Raw genomic sequence first — 18,251 nt, 5'->3', positions numbered from 1 at the left:
TTAAGGAATGTGTGGCTTGGGGTACAGAAAATGAGTCGTCAAAAAGTGTGTTTGGGATGGAAAGTAGATTATACAAGTATCATACTGTTGGCCTAATGAGGATAAACAGATAGAGAGAGTGTTGACTTGCTTTTAGGCAATTAAGCATTGTGCAGAAGCTGAGGAAAGGATTGTAGAGGTGAAAGACTTTAATTTTGTGCTGAATCTAGAAGTGGAAAGTCACTGTGGGGTTGCTGAGTTTTTTATCAGGTGTCATAAGGTTATATATTGCCTTATGAAGGAGTTAGCCTTATTAGATATGTAAGAGGAGACACGGGTATGTTAAGGTAGTTATCCTTTTGGAGGAATTAAGTTTGCCAGTTCGGTAGGTTAGACTTTTTTTCCTTCTTGTAGAGTTCAGGATAGTGGGGGAGCTGGAAAAATTAGAAAGTTTAGAATGGAATAAAGTGGTCCATGCAACAGCTATTATGCATTGGAACTCAAGGGCAAATTTGAGCAACAGACAGAGTCAGAACCCAGAAAAATTGATTGAATGGATGAAAGCACAATGGTTGAAGGGCATTGTAAGGAATTTGGATAGGGACAATTATGATGGCAATTGGACAGCTGGTATATAGGGTTAATGTAATATGGAGGAGTGGTGGTCCAGAATACAGAGGGTGCTACAGGGGACAACATGCAGATCAGGGAGTTAAGTACTTTACAGTGGAGGAAGGGACAACACCAACTAGAAGATAGGGGTCAAAGTATTAAAGAAGTAAAGGAAGAATTACATTGAGTGGAGGAAAGTCACACAGATGTGGAGTTAATAGACAGGTGCTTGGTGGTAGTTAATACACAGGTGCTTGGTGATAGGCTTAAGGATCATAGGATGCTGGAGTGGGTGACAGCTAACATATCAGTGCAGGGAAAAAGGCTGGGTAACAGTGCACAATATAGTCATTAGAGACATTTTTATAACTGTATAACAATTTTATATTGAAGTAGCTGTATATTGACTGGAGCCTTTGAAGTATCAGAAACAATGACTTTGAAAAAGGGAGAGTTACAACTGTTGAAAATACACATTGGCATTGGGAATTGTTGGCTGCAATCAAAGTCTTGAATTCAGGAAAGGTTGGGTAGCATTGATGGATTCCCCTTTGATAAGATGGCAGAAAGGATATTTCTGAGACAGTAGGAGAGAGGAATGTAATTATGGCTAAATAGAATGCTCCTCATTGAAAGAGGAAACCATGTTGTCAATCTGCAAGTGGAAGGGGGGGGGGTTGCAAAAGTTCCCCCAAATAACTAGCCTATTTATGTAACACAGATACAGAGCTCTATGCTAGTGTAATTGCAGTTAGGCAGAAAATATACTTCCTTTGATAATGGGGGACTCTTTGGACGGATTTGTTAAGGACAGATTAACCTCTGACCACAAGCAACTTCTACTGAATTTTTTGGCACAGGTAGAGGGGACTGGCCAGAGGACAGAAGGAATTGCCATTACGGACATTTATAAAGCATTCAGTTCTGTCAGCTGTGGGTTTGTCCTTAAAACTTTTCAACAAATGATTAGTAAACAGATGTTACTGAGAGTCATTCGGTCTTTATATGTTAAACTCTGGGTGCAAATTATGGTTAATAGGGGTGTTTCAGATGGCAGGGATCCCAGGTTCTCCTTTCCCTTTTTCGTACTGAGATGGAAAAACTTTCACAGAGTCCCAATACCTTTTAAGGACAAAGAAGACTGTGGCAGTGGGAATAATGTTAAATATTCACTGATGATTATATACTGTTACTAAAGGATGTTGGGTCCCTTTACTCCAGATGTTAATGAGCTTTACAAAAAAGCAGGGAAGTATCCATGGTGGTTTTCCATCTCGAAAATTCAGTTTTTGTAAAGACTGGGACTAGGGGCTGAAAGAAAGGCATTCTGTGACAGTCTGGGGGAGGGTGAACAGTTACATGTGAAGGTGTATCTATCAATAGGGATAGATTGGTGAAAGGAATAAAAGAAATTGGCATTGAAGGTGTCCAATTTAGCACTGTGATGGGTTTGGAGGGTTAATTTCTTGGAGAAGTCAAAGAAATGTGACTGGGGCAATAGTCCTAGCTCTAGTTCTTTATCTGCTGCATCATATCTCAGCAACCCCCCAAGATAAGAAGGAGGCTCATTGCAGAAGCTTTGTGACAGGTTTGTGTGAAAAGGAACAATAGGATGATTGCAGAATGTACACTGAGTGAAGAAATTAGGGAGGTTTAGGCATGCTTGATTTTAGGTAGTAGATTACTGCTAATTATGTAGTGTATATACTGAAGGGTATACAGAACAGGAATTTAAGGTAGGTTGTACAGGAAGAAAGAATGTGGGGAGATGAAATTGGAGTGCATTTGCCAAGTGTTAAATCAACAGAGTGCTGGACCCTAATATAGTCAGATGGTGGGTGACTTGGCACAAAACGTGGGAGAGGAAAGTTACTGCATTACTTTTGTGCATTTGCTTAAGGATGAAAGATATGAGGGAGTTGTGACTGTTCAGCTTGTTAGGGATCCATTTATTATGTTAGACAGACTGGCTTCTATAAAGTTTGGCAGTATAGCTGCTAAGTAGGGAGCAGGGAAATGATGTCCTTGCATGGTTTGGGTAGGTTTGATGCTGAATGATAAAATGAGCAGTCTAAGGGTTCAGAAGGGAGAATTTGTGTTATTTATTCAGAGTTATGAGAGAGGGATGGAGTTGCTGAGATGGAGATGTTGCATGCACACTAGGCTAAAGAAAGTGAACTTTGGAATCAGGATGATTTTGTATGGATGTTTGGGCAGTCAGAAAATTTTGAAGTTGAGTGGTCCAGTGCATGACTTACATATAAGACTACCCTGTCAGTGGTACAGAATGACATAGCATACTAAGAAGGAGGGTTGCAGGAACCTAAATCATGTGACACTGAAAAAGAATTCAAACAAAAAATGTAAATTGAAATACTGAATTATGACGAAAGACTAAAACTCCAATTGTAAATAATAACACATATGTGTTTGTAAAGCATCATATTTGTCTTGCTTTGATGTTCAAGACTCTAAAACTGAAACTGCATCATTGAGGCCAAGCAGCATAGTAGCATTTAATTTAATTTGCCAACAAGGCATACTATAAAGTAAAAAACAAATTCCCACTATCCTCTCTTTTCATTTCTGGACACTTTTTCTAAAATAATAAAACCAAATTTACAAGAATTTTGACAAGCTAAAGTATGTTTAGAAAGCATATTTTTATATATTTGTTAAATATACTGCCGTAATGTTCATATATCCTGTTTTTCAATAGTCTTTCTGTTTTAACTATGTAAATTGAATAGCATTTTAACAGTACACTTAAATGCACAATATGCATAGTGTTACAACAATAGTGTCCTCTAATAATCAATTTATCCCTGATGGAATGAAATTTAAATTCTGTTATTTCAAAACTAAATTGGTAAGTGTACTTCCTTTGAATTTTTGCGTAATTAATGATTAAATGTCCATTCGTCCCAACTATATTTGGAATACCAAAAGTTCACAAGGGCAAAGAAATCCACCCCAAGACAGACAGCTATAGCTATCTGTTCAGAAAGAACCTCTTGCAAAGTTTGAGGATTTTAAGTTGAATGGGATTTTGACTGATTATCCTTATGTTTTAAAGAAATCTTGGCATTTTTTTTGACAAGATGAGAAATTTTAATTGGTCTGATGAGTTTACACTAGTTAGAGCATACATTAAAGATTTATTTTCTGTGATTCTGCATGTTATGGGTATGCATTGGTTTAATGGCTGTTTGAATTAGTTCCAAGATTTCAAGACTCTGGCCATTATTATTTTAAATAATCATATGAAATTTATATTAGAGTCTAACTTTTTTATTTGAAGGTAAAATATTTAGGCAGGCTATTGGTGTAGTGACTGATGCTTCATGTGATGCAGTTTTTGCAAATGTATTTCTTTGCCATTGGGAATCAGAGCATGTCTTTGTTTCAAAATATAAGGACAATTTAGTTATTTGGATGATTTATTCATTATTTGGAAGGGTACAAATGAGTTTAATCAACATCATCATTAACCCCTTTTTTCTCATTTTTACATAGCGTCAGGGTCTTTTCCTAATTGTCGCCCTCTCTCTCGATTCAGTGACACACCCCTACCTTCTTTGACACTCATGGCTGACTGTCACAGATCTTCTCTCACTAAATCCATCCAACTCTTTGCTGGATGCCCTTGTTTTCTACTACCTTCTTCCTGTCTGTCCCAAATCTTCTTCACCAGACTGTCTTCTGCATCACTGCATGAATCCAAACCACCATAATCTGTTCTCTTTGATCTTGTCTGCAATTGGAGCTACTTTGGCTTCTCCCTTTGTGTCCTCATTTCTTCTTCTGTTCCACAGTCTGCATCCTAACACCTTTCTCAGGCACTTAATTTCCATTTCCTCTAGCTTCCTCATCTGTGCTGTCTTTACTGTCCATGTTTCCATACCATACAATAGTACTGGTAGCACTACTGTCTTGTACTCCTTATTTTTCAGCTTCTTTGCCATTCTCCTGTCATAGACTTCACCTCACAGTCTATGCAAACTGGCTGCAGCCCCTCTGATTCAAGCTATCATCTCTTCATTCAGACTTCCCTTCTCCTCAACCCCCCCGATACTTGAAGCTATTAACCTGTTCCACTATCTTCCCTTCTATCTCAGTTCACAGCTGCTTCTGAATTCCCCATTTTGCTGTCACCACTGTCGTATCTGTACTTAGTTTCATCCCATGTGCCTTCTATTTTGCATTCCATCTCCCTATCCATTGATGAAGTTCTTGTTTAGAGTCTGCCTGTAAAGCCACATCATCTGCATACAACAACTTGGTTGATGTGTCCCCTCCAACCTGTTTGCTAATGTAGTCCATCACCAGTATGAAAAACAGTGGCCTCAGAGCTGAACCCTGGTCCACATCCACTCCCACTGGGAACTCCTCTGTGCGACTGAACACTGTTCGTACTTGAGTCATTGGGTACATAACCTGCACTAATTCTACAAATGTTTCTGGGACTTCAAACCACCACAGTACTGCCCAAAACAGCTTTCTTGGGACTTTGTCATATCCTCTCCCCATTTCTAGGAATGCCTAGTTGGACTCTTTCCTCATCTATAACTTCTTCTCAACTATCTGTCTCACTGTAAACACTGGGTCAGTTGTGCTTCATCCTGATCTGAATCTGAACTGTTCATCTCCCATCTTACTTTCTACTACTCTGCATATATGTTTATCAATCACTCTCTCCAAAACGTTCATGCAGTGTGACAGAAGTTTCATACCTCTGTACTTCCCACAGTTGTGGATGTCCCCTTTGCACTTGAACACTGGCGCAAGTATTTTTATTCTCCAGTCATCTGGGATATGCATTTCTCTCCACACTGCTATGAGTACCTTCAGGAGCCATTTCTCCCCTATCTTACCCAACATCTTTATCAAATCTGCTGTGACCTCATCAGAACCTGCTACTTTCCCTGACGTAATTTTCCTTAGTGCTATTCTTACATCTTCTAGGGTGGGCACCTCTTATATAGGTTCATAGGTGTTTAATAGGCTAATGGCCACAAGGGCCTTTTAAGCCTAGCCATGCATCCCAAATCTCTGACAACTTCTGATACCCTTAATGAATGTAAGCAGGGAGTTGTAAGATGAAATATTTAAAAGCAGGGGTTTGGGAGATGAAATATTTACAAGCAGGGGCCTGGGAGATGAACCATTTACAGGTTGCCTGTCTCCATTAGAGACATAGGTGCCAAACCAGGGAAGAATTTCCTGTTCCCCATCCAACTGTCATAGTTGCACTTGAATTGGCTTAGGGAGGAACTCTGCTTCACATAGAGGGGGAGCCTGTTCCATAGACAGGATAGGCTCTGGGATACATATCTGTCTCTCCAGCAGGTTCTATTTATATCACAGGCAAGGTTTAAGCCTTTAGAATGGGTAATTTTGGTGCTGTTTGTTTTGTGGCTATGTAGAAGTTCCATCAGAGTGGGGTCTGACAATGCCCTGTATTCTTCTCTTGTTGTAGGCTGTGTCTGGGGCAATACAGCTTCTGTGGGGTTTTCTTAATTCAAAAGCTACTGGAAGTACTCCTTCCATTTGCCTTTATGTCCCATGGACTGGGGAGTAAGTTGTTGCTGACATTCCTTATGAAGGATATCTGACTATATTCTTTATCTTTCTGTCTTTGCCTTTCAACCTGTTTTTCTTTGTGCCACCTACTGAGTCACATTCCAGAAGATGGTACAGTGCATCTGATGCCCTATTCTTTGCTAACCCCTTTCTTAGCTTTTTTGTTAGCCAACCAGTATTCCTTCTTAGCCTGGTTGGTCTTTTCTATCTCCCAGTTTTTCCTGCACTCCTTCTTTCTTTTGATGACTTCCTGGACGTCTGCATTCCACCACCAGCTTTTCTTATGTACCTTATTCCCATACCTGGCTCGGCCACATATTTGTTCTGTAGTCCTCACATATGTAGCTTTGAGCAGCTGCCATTCTTCTTCAACTCCACCCATTTCCTTCTCTTCCTGGGGTGCTAGAGCCCTGAGTAATTCCTTGAACTGAAGTACTTTCTCTCTCGTCAACTTCTAGATCTTCAGCCTGATCTCTGATGACCTTAGAGCATTCTCTGACCACTGCTTGCTGTTGACTGTGGCAACCTGTAGTTTATGCTGTGGGATGACTGTTTCACTAGGGATGACTTTGCAATCATTGATTTTACCCCAGTGCCCTTTCCTTACTAGGAGGAAGTCTACCTGAGCTGCATATCCTGTTCTGTCTATCCCAATATATTATTCAAGTCACTCACTATCAATGCCAAATCTTGTTGTCCTGGTTTATCTAGTAGGTTCTGCAACTGCTGTCTGAATGTACTCTTTTCCTTACTATCACAACCCTGCCCTGGGGCACAGGCTGAGATTATGAATACTGTCCCATCATTAAATTAGAGTCTAATTGCCATGAGTCTGTCACTAATTGTCAATTAATGCTAATTGTCAAAGCAAATGCCCTGGAGCAGCTAGTCTGCACCTCCAGAAGGGGCTCAAATGTCCTAGACATAGTACTTACCAACATGGTGGGGTCACTGCAATAACCTCTGTGTGTTGCCCTCCCTGGAAAGGTCAGGCCATAAATCTGTCTCATTTGAAGTGACAATCAGACCTGACACCCCCACAAGAGCAAAACAACTGAACAATTTCTCCAAAGCAAACTGCAGCCTACTAGGTGACAGTATACATAGTTTCAAAACCCCTGCTGACACAGCCATCAATGATTCTTATGCAGAGGAGTATGCAAATGCCCTGCATAACCACCTAAACAACTGTAAAGACTTAGCTGTACCTGAATGGATCAAAAGCAGATCCACACAAAAAAACAGGCTACCCTGTTGGACCTCAAGTATAACTAGGTTATATAACAAAAGGAAGAAACATGTCTAAGAACAAGAGGGCAGTCACTCAGCAGAAGATAAATACCCTCCACAGCTTGAACAAGCAAATCAGATATATTGTAAAGTCCTCTAAAGCTAGTTATGAAGCTAAATTAGCATCCCTAGCTATGGATAATGATAAGACATTCTTTAGCTACATCCAAAATCTAAAAGGGAATGCCTAATTGTGCGCTGAACTTATAGTGGATGGTACTTCTCACACTGAACCTGAGGAAATTGCCAGCCTGCTAGCTGACAGATTTGGTGCAAACGTCATCCCTGTCCCCACCAGCCATACCCCAAAGCATATCTGATACCAGTCCTCATATCCATGCTCAAGGCCACAAACTATCTATGGGACTAGATAACATCCCAGGCTGCTTATAAACAATCTAAAAGGAGATCAAGTGGAACCACTTGGCACTGTCTTTAACCTCAGCCTGACCACTGGCTTTGTTCCAACAGAGTAGAGAACAGCAATAGTAACCCCCATGCACAAAGGAGGTCCAATAACCAACCCTGGGAACTATAGACCCATAAGCCAAGCCAGCCTTATCTGCAAGGACATGGAAAGAATCATCATAGACCTTATCAACAAAGACATAGGCAAACTTAAAACTCTTTACCCAACCCAGTTTGGCTTCATTAAGGGCACATCATGCTTATTGAACCTGGTGGACTTCTTCGAGAATGTCACCAAAGCCCTGGATGAAGGCAAAACAGTACATACAGCCTATCTTGACTTACCCAAGGCTTTTGACACACTTCCTCACTCAGGTGTCATTGTGAAACTCTCCCATCTGGGGATTAACCTATATGCCACTAGATGGGTAGCCAAATGGCTAACCAACAGAATGCATACTGTCAAAGTGGGGGATTTCACCTCTACCAGTAGAGCAGCTACTAGTGGTGTACTACAAGGATCTGTGCTGGGCCCTCTACTGTTTGGAATGTATTTCTCAGAAGTCCAGGCAAAAGTACATGGCCTGTGGCTTAAAAAGTTTGCTGATGATTGTAAACTGGGTGCAATCATTGAGTCCCCAAACAATGTTAACATATTACAAAAAGGGCTAACACAGACAAATGAATGGTGCCAAAGCTGTGGACTAAAACTAAATGCAAAATGCACTATTATCCCCTTTGGCAAAGAGGAAGTCCCTGCAAATTACAATACTGACAGCACCCCCCCGTAAGCTCAAACTCAGTGGTGTGAGATTTGGGAACAAAGGTTGATAGCGATCTAAACTTTGAATACCATTTGTGCAAAGTGGTAAGGAAAGCCTTCTACACTGCACATCTCATAAGTAAGGGCAGTGCATCCAAAGCTAAGGATGTTATAACTCCTCTGTACTTGACCCTCATCAGGCCACTAATAGAGTACAACATTCCCTTTTGCATGTACCTCACCAGACACCTGCAGCAGCTGGAGAGACCACAGAGGATTCTCACCAAGAAGATTCAGGGCCTCCAAAAAATGACCTGCATAGAAAGACTGAAAGCACTGTGACTATACATTGTATCCTACAGGCTGCTGAAAGGTGACTTGCAGCTGGCCTACAGAGCAGTCTCTGACCCTGCCGTAATAGACATAATGGACATGCTGCACATCACCAGCAAATCAAATGTGACAAGAGTAACTCCCTCCAGGGATCTCAACCTAGCCTGTGACATTAACAGAATATGCTGGAGAGGCATACATATCTCCCAGTGATTGCCATTCCTCTGGAATAAAATCGCAATTCACGTGAAGCAGAGCTCCTCAATAACCCTATTCATACACAAACTAGACAACTGGATGGGAAACCATAGATTCTCCCTGGGTTTGGAACTTATATCCCTCACTGACAGGGGTAGTCGGTGTTGATCATAGACTCGCTCTATGAATAATCACCATCTAACCAAGATCAATTAGGTAATGTTGGTATAACATGGCTATGCATGTAAAGGCTTAGTAACTTCCTATGAACCTATAATTCTGATGATATCTCTCACTAAAATTCCCACACAATTTCTAGGCTTTCTTCCTCCTGAGTAGTAGATTCTGGATTCCAAGGCCAAGTGGCTTTGCTGCATTGCCCTTCCATCTTCTTGTCTCTTGGATACATAGAATGTCCAGCCTCCTCTGCACCACCATGTCATCCACGTCCAAGCTGTGTCCTGTCAGTGAACCTACATTGAGTGTAGCAATTCCTAGTTCATGTTTGTCAGGTTGATTGGTTTTACGTCCAGCTTTCACTCAACAGAGCTATCCCTGGTAGCCCTGGCTGGGCAACTGGACACTGGCTGGCCAGTAGCTTATTGACCCAAGGCTGGTGGACTTTTACAGTGGGAAAACACTGGTCAATAGGGACACATACACCCCTCCCACCATTAGCATGGGTTCCTGGCATAGGAGGGACTAGGCCGGGTCCTCAACCCACTTATAATGGGCAAATACCCATGCCTATTGATTGAAATTAGTCAACATGACAGAATCACTTACAGTCATACTTTACACTGTCGAGTGGCTAGCCCTGCCATGGAGTTTAAGATATTTTTGATTATATGCAGAACACTACAGATTTAGTGAAAAAAGTTAGGTTTGGCCCCTTTGTGAATAAGATGTGTAAAACATCAAGTGCATAGTAGAAACTGCCCACAGTATAAGAGAAATGGATACTATTATATTTAAATCTGGCAGTTGTTCATAATGCCAGTTTAGTTTAGAAGGAAAAGAATTTAACTTTCATTTCATCAAGGATAAATTGATTATTAGAGGACACTATTGTTATAACACTATTGGTATTGTAAATTTAAGAATTGGGTATGAAATGCAATTCATTTTAATTTGATAAAACAGAAAGACAATTCAGAAAAATGATATATAAACATTAGAACACTATTTCTAACAAATATATAAACAATGCCCTTTTTAATCATACTTTATCTTGCCAAAATTTTGGTAAATTTGGTTTTATTATTTTAGAAAAAAACTGTCAAGAAATGATACAGGAGGATGGTGGTAACATTTTTTCAATTTATAGGGAACTTTGCTGGCAAATGAAACTAAATGTAACTACACCACCTGGTCCCAACGATGGAGTTTCTAATAAGGGGCTTTAGAACATCAAAGCAGGACAAACATGATTTTCTTCAGTTTACATATGTTTTATTATTTACAATTGGATTTTTCAACTTTCTTTATAATTCAATATTTTAATTTACATTTTTGGTTAGATGTATTTCTATTATGACATGTTTGTAGTTTCACGTGATTTAGGTCATGTGATAGGTGCAGGTATTATTTAAATGTTCTGCATTCAAAAATTATATATATATATATATATATATATATATATATATATATATGTATAAAATTATTATTATTATTATTCCCTCATTGTTTTTAAATATTTATTTAGTCTGAGCCAATCCAGTAAAAATCATTATGTGAAGGATTACCTAAAGACTCTGAAATGCTTGGCTGATTTGTTCAGAGATACACACTATAAAAGTGCAAACACTGGGAACTAAAATCAGGTTTATGAGCGTCAACATATAAACAGGTTATTGTATTAATCACTAGGTCATACTACCAGTCAAAGTGTATAGATTAGAATACCTTTGATGGTGAAAAACAATGGGTAATGGGGTCTCATGGAACCATTAAGTTAGTGGTCTTGTCAACAAATTAAACTGACAAAGGAAAAGGACTCTTCTTTTGCTCACACATATCCCTTGCTTTACAAACTTACAGAAATCTTGTGATTGCTCACATCTGTGATGATGATGATGATGATGATACAGGTATCACCTTCTGACTAAAAGTTCCTTGAAGAAATGCAGTTACAGTAAGTTTATGTAAACATTCTTTGAAGAAAAACACTGCTGTAAGGGTACAAAAGAGGCTATACATTTGTGTTTAGTCTAAACTGTTTCATTAACATTACAAAATAAAGGCAGCACTAGGCCATAGAAAGGAACACCCTTCATTTAACAAAAAAGTATATGTTTTGAGTTTAAACGGAAAGCAGTACACAATTTGTGGCCCAGTTTTAATGTGATTTTAAACAATAAACTTGCTGCTTTATCATTAAGTTTCAAAATGGCAGTAATAATATAAGTTGGACTGTTAGTTTTGTGCATATATTTCACTAAGATTAAAAGTCAAATGTTAAATCTGAAGCGAGCTGCAGGTGATACTAAATCAATTATTTCAGCAGAAGAAAATGCTAGTTGGTTCGTCCTGCTTAGTTAATCAGGAAATGTCTCTGAAGACATGATCTGCCAGATATCTTATTCCATATTAGGAGTACTCTTCATGCTTCTGTACATTCACACATGCCTTCATGATACTGTAGTGTTATATATCATTAATCTTTCCAGAGGTCTGTACTTTGGAGTGATAAATAGCACAATAAATGATCTCATGCAGACAAGCTGTAGGACAGATGAAGCCCCGTGAGATAACAATCTACTTAGGTTCCTGGCTCAGCAAGTAAATGTTTGACTCTGTAGAGTATTACACTATCTAGCAGGTGCTCAAATCTCATGCTTGACAAATGGGATTTAATGAAATGATTAGGTGGGCAAAGTGGCCCTTATTTACCATCAAATCCTAGATTTCTGTATCATTAGGCAGCTGTTTACTGCGTTGAACTAAAGAACTAATAATGCGATAGAGCCATAAAGCACATTTCTGGAAAGCTGCTCTATGCCAGTGGTGTACCCTCCTGTCTTTTTTCTCTGAAATGTCAGAAGCCCATAAAGATGTATGCATTAATTTGCAGAGCTCATAGCAGTCTGACTGCGAACACTGGATAAACCCGATTTAGAGAACAGCCAAACAACCCACAAAATGCATGCTCTTGCCAGTTTTGCATATTAAAACATCCGTATTTCTGCTGCAGATGATTTAGTTATTAACTTACACTTTTTAGCATCAATGATCACTGCACTGAGTAAATGACAAAAAAAGTAAAAGACTAAATTAAAAAAAGTAAAACACTACTTATGGGTAACTCCTAGAACAAATTCTAAACAGTCTATTTCTTAAGCTTCTGGACTTTCTCCAGCTCTAATTCCCAACTTCTTCCAAAAAATGTGGTTATATAGCTTACCTTTGAGCTGCTGTAAACAGGATGAGTTCTCCTGACTTTGAAGATTGTGGCCAAGAAGGCCATTGCTGGGCTTGGGCTGCTCATAATCCCTGTCTGGAAGCATTGTCTGCTCACTTTCTCCACTCTTGTCAGGCCAGGGTGACAGAGACTGTGGGAAGCCAAACATGAAGAGAGACGAGAAGAAGAGTAAGGCACCGCAGAGAAGGAACCCACCCCACCACGCACCAATCCAGCGGGGGTCATCCGGTGTGATATCCAACTTACCTAGAGTATCAAACAGATTAGTCAGAAATCCTGATGGCATGAAAGATAAAATGGCATGCATAGACAAAGGTCAGAATAAGTACAGAAAGCAATAACTTCTCTTTAACTGAATGTTTTATGCACTGCAATGACGCTTATGTTTAACATAACATACCAGCCAGCATGTTACACAGACACCTCATTAATGCATGTTTTATGGGTGAACAAAATAATTATAATCCTAGACATCAGAACACTTTTTTAAGTTTTTTCATGTCAATATATGCACTTATTTCAAGACTAGAATGACCTTACAAAACTTAAAAAGATCTGTTTCCCTTCACATCCCATGTAGGAGAGAAAACTCTCTATGCACCCCATTCTCTGTCATTATTATGAAGCTGGCAGACCTTAGGTTAAATTATAAAACATAATGAATGGAAACTCCTTTCAAGCAACTGCTTTTTAAACCAATCCATTCCAAAAAGGTGTCACACGACTCTGCAAATATGCTATTTGTGCTTGTGTAGTAATATCATCAAGTATCTCAAGGCAGAACAACAGCTTGTCATAAGATATCAGCAAATCAGATACTGAAATTTAAGAGAATCAGAAGCTGGTACCAATTCCATTCAATATCAGAAAAGGAAAGAAGACCCAGACCTATCTAGCCCTGTAAACAAAGCAAAACCAAATAAACCATATAAAGACTATTTTGCTCTTAAGTATTTTTGCAAAAGGGCCATAACCTGCATTTACTGAATGACTGGCCCCACGTTTTTTAGAGTCCACTCTTCAGTCACATTAGGATCACATTGTGTCGGCCACTCAAACAAAGAAAGAGCAAAAGCAATCATAAACTACCTAGAAATCATATTATTCAAAACACATACCCCGGGATTCATGTAGCTTGTGCCAAGCGCAGGCGTAGTGTAGGCGGTATAACGCCAAATACTGCCGCCGAGCGATTCAGGTATGATCCAATTCCATGTGCACTACCAGCGTATGCCAAATCTGTGCAGCTCCCGGCGTAGGTATGCAAATCACCCCATGCACAGTACTGCAGCAGGCAAATGAAGGTACATAGCGATTCATAAAGTGGCGTAGGCGTAGCGCAAATCTACAGAAATGTAAACCAAAAAAAATGGTTTACATGTTGACAAACAGAACATCAGAGCCTTGGAAGTGGACCAGACTCATGTATTACAAAGTTAGCATATGCCAATGGCTAAATATATAGCCAATGGCATAAAAAAAGATGCACAACACATAAAAAATAACATTTAATGTCATGGCCACAGTAACGCAAAGTACAACCGTAGGGCATGTGTGCGCAAACGGGAACACAAGGAAAATATATACAAATGTCATAAAATAGCAATGTAACACAAATCATGATTTCACCATAATAGTCAATGGTATGCATGCTACAGCACAACCAAGCTGTAAGGGTTGCTAAGGACCTGTGACAGTGTTCGGCGCGGTAACTATGAATTAGTAGTCAATGCAATGCAAATGAGGCAAGCAATAGTGAATCGCAAACGTCCCGCCGGCCTAAGGATGTACAATACGGCACAGAGCTACAACACCTAGGAGTGGTCTGGTGGAATACATGACATCAGCAATGTGGTGTGCCACTGCAGCTGTAAGCACATTGGAGCAATGCAAATCTGGGCTGCCCATTGCTAAGCAAAGCTGCAGGACAGGGGCATGGATGTAAGTATAGCTTTGCTCAGCTGAGAGCACACATGGTGCCCGAAAGCGCATGTGTACGTGGATGAAAACGTGCCCGAAACTCAGTAAGCAGACTCACGCGCCGCGCACCACAGCCCAAAAAGGAAGTTTAGGGGAAGACAATAAGAAAATGCTGCAGTAGGGTAATTGGAGTACAACTGAGCAATTAACACCTATTAATTCACAGTGGGCAATTGACAGCAGCTAACAAGGTTGCTAGCAGCAACCTGCAGAACAGGATAGGGGAGGTGTCGGATTGCAAAGAAAAGAGAACTGTAACCGCCGAGCAAAGCAAACCTGCAGTAGATCGGCAATAGAACACATTTCGCAAGACAATCCTGGTTCGGGAAAGTACAAAACAAGAAAGCAGGCTGCTGGATACATGCCAGACAATGGGAGGGGAATCGTTAAGAAAAGTTGAGGCAAGGGCAAGAGGTAATCCATGGCAGCTAAATGTAATTCAACACCAAAGGCAGAACAATAACAGTATCTGTGGTAAAACACAAGATACCCTGCAGCTCCGAATGTACATACACACCCTATGACATCATCAGTGTTCAAAGCACAATAGTATAAAGTGTGAAGGCACCTCACACACTCTTGTGTATTCCCAAACACTGCACCATCAGTGTAAACAGATGGGGAACTTTTACAATGTACTTGTTGGGAACTGCCATAGCTGCGATTCATCAGCATGTGTTGGAGACTGAAGGTGTTGTGGAGGATGATGCTGACAACCACACCAGGCCCCGGAGGAGGAGAAAAGTGTTCAGACCAAGGGTAACCTACCAGAGGCTACATGATCTGGAGATAGTACAGCATTACAGGGTGGACAGGGACATCATACAGCAAATAGTTGAGCTGTGCCGGCCATGCCTAAGATCCAGAAACAACAGAGGGGAACCCATCCCAGTGGACACAAAGGTATGTGTAAGCTTGAGAATACTAGCCACAGGTACCTTTCAAAGTCCAACTGGAGATATCATGGGGATCTCACAAGCATCAGCATCCAGGGTACTCCACCAGTTCCTGGATGCCTTGTTACCACATGCCAGTGAGCATATATACTTCCCCCGAACTCAGGAGGAGTTGGCCAGCAATATGCGTCTCTTCCACCATGTGGCACACTACCTGGAGGTACTGGGTGCAATAGACTGCACGCACATACATATCAAGTCACCACCCGGAGAGCATGGTAGGTGCTACATAAACAGCAAGGGATACCACTCCATCAACTGCCAGGTCGTGTGCAATGCCCAGGGCATTATCACGGATGTGTGTGCTGGCAGCCCTGGAAGCTACCATGACTCCCACATCTGGCATGCCTCACAGCTGTATCAGGTATTTGCCAGGGGGACATCCCATATGCCACCTTGGGGGGGATGCTGGCTATGCACTGGAGCCGTGGATGATGACTCCCATCAGAAATGCAGACACACCCATGTAAGAACGCCATAATGAGTCACACGCACAAACCAGAATCATCATAGAGCATGTGTATGGGATGCTGAAATCATGGTTCCGTTGCTTGGACGTATCTGGTGGAGCCTTGCAGTACTCTCCAGGCACATGTGCCCACATCTTCATAGTATGTGCCATGCTACATAATATGATCCTGCGGAAACAGCTGCAGCAGGGACATAATGGTGAAGGCCCTCACAGCCCACCGCTATTGCCAAGGCCATCACAGGCACAGAGGGATTCAGACCACGAACAACCTGTGCCAGCCCCAGTAGGCAGACGGAGGCGTGCCCAATATGCCCACACCTTGGCAAAGAGGGAATGTATAGCACATACACTGACAGTGTAGGCCCCTATGGACTGACACACTTCTCCACCTGCACACACAGTAAAATGGAAGGCACACACACACGACCACCTGCAAATTGTAATGTATAGGTGGCCTACTGCATGAATCCTACATAGGCAGCCGTCAACTATTGCACACACAACAGCTACTGGAACAAGGTAAGTCAACACCTGAACAGTAAACGAACCTAACAGCATACGTTGATACTGTATGTATAGGTTCCTAGGTACATCGGTAGGTACATGACCGATTGTCAGAGGCCATTCAGCAGCCTAGGAAAAATGTGTCTGCTATCGCCACCCCATCGATTAACCAACTGTCCCTCTGTGGAGCAGAGCCAATTGCAGGATCCACGTGTGTAACCACTGTTCCCCACCTACTCTGCATGGATTCCCCAGTGTCTTAATGAGGGCCTCCATATAATGTAATTAGGGATGTAGTGCCAAGGCATGGGGAGTACCCATGACAGGTATCTGCCACCCCAGCATTCTCCAGTTATGGTTGTGTCAAGGTGTAGCACATTACAGTGTGTGGCTCACTCTGACATAGATTCCCAATGCTGGAGCACATCCATTAAACATCACTTGGACATACCATGAATTGGTATCATCCATATATAAACTAACTGAGTTACACATTTGACTGCAGTATGGAGGAACAGCCATAGTACAGTCCACATACAAACCACCATTAACACCTGTACAAACACCAGATGACCAAATGGTAAAGCCACTGACTGTGTCGTGTATGTACCCGGTTCCATGTCCTGCAAGGTCCGTTACGTAATCCCGATAGCACGAATAATGGATGTTGGATGCAGGTCATTAGAGCATGTTTAAGCAGATGTTAGCGGGTTTATGTGGCGGCAAGTGACGGTAAGCGTCGTTTAAACATGACTACATGGATATGTGCAAAACAGGTCTAAGCTTTGCCAAATTCCACGCAGATCATGGTCAAAGATGTCCAGAACAGGTGAAATCAGCATTATTTACCCTTGTACTAACAGTGCCTGCTCTGAGAGGTAAAATGACCACTGGCAGGAGTAGAACACACAACCATGTACACAATCACCTGCCACTAAGCTACACAAAATGTACCAACGGCAGGTGTGCATTGTGACAGGTTAAAACACAAAAGGGCAGAGTTCAGCAAACAGAATACACTGCCATGTACCCAACGAAAGGTGTGTACACTCTTTCTCCCTCTCCCTGTCTATATATATATATATATATATATATATATATATATATATATATATATATATATATATATAACAGGGATAGAAAGGGTGATAGGGAGATGTATGTCGATATATACGGAAATACATATATCTGTGAATATATAGACAGGTTAACGACTTGTATACAATCATGGAGGTACAAATAAATAGGATACTGCCAACTACCGAATGCTTTACATACCGACACGCGTAATCACTAGGCTTAAAGACTGAAAACCATAGCACCGGAACACTATAACCGCGAGTAATATTATCACGATGTTAAGGGACATTTAGTTATTGCTGCTGGTGCTGTGGTCCAGGTAGGTACTGTGTTTAAGTGTGGTTCCGATTGCTGTAGTGAGTGTAAGTGCGTGTTGAGAGTGTGGTGTGTGTTTCCGTGGGACTGTAATGTGTGTGTGTGTGTGTTTGCATCGTGTGTCTGTTCGTGCTAACTCAGAGGTAGATTATTACAGTAGTTGTGGTCATAGCAGGCCTTAGGCATACGGTTACCACCTGTCCCACTTTGAGAGGGACAGTCCCTCTTTGGCCAGTTGTGTCCTGACAACAAATATTAAAAAAGGCAAATGTACCGAGATTGTAGGACATAATGATGTCCCATATATTAAGTAATAGTTGCATTAAATAGTTATTTCTGTCTCTCAAACATGTAAAT

General features: G+C 41.0%; 1 protein-coding gene across 1 annotated transcript in view; it reads right to left on the bottom strand.

Moving 5' to 3' along the window:
- Window positions 1–18,251, bottom strand: part of SLCO3A1 (solute carrier organic anion transporter family member 3A1) — a 1,904,841-nt gene that overhangs the window by 262,716 nt on the left and 1,623,874 nt on the right. Inside the window, exon 4 of the mRNA XM_044078369.1 lies at window positions 12,570–12,833. Within this exon, the coding sequence (XP_043934304.1) occupies window positions 12,570–12,833 (264 nt within the window). The remainder of the gene's footprint in view (window positions 1–12,569; window positions 12,834–18,251) is intronic.

The sequence above is a fragment of the Protopterus annectens genome, chromosome 7.part0 (assembly GCF_019279795.1).
Source record: "Protopterus annectens isolate FY-2018-M chromosome 7.part0, PAN1.0, whole genome shotgun sequence".
Lineage (NCBI taxonomy): Eukaryota > Metazoa > Chordata > Ceratodontiformes > Protopteridae > Protopterus > Protopterus annectens.
Note: the sequence above shows the minus strand (reverse complement) of the source record. Positions and strands in the feature narration are given on the sequence as shown.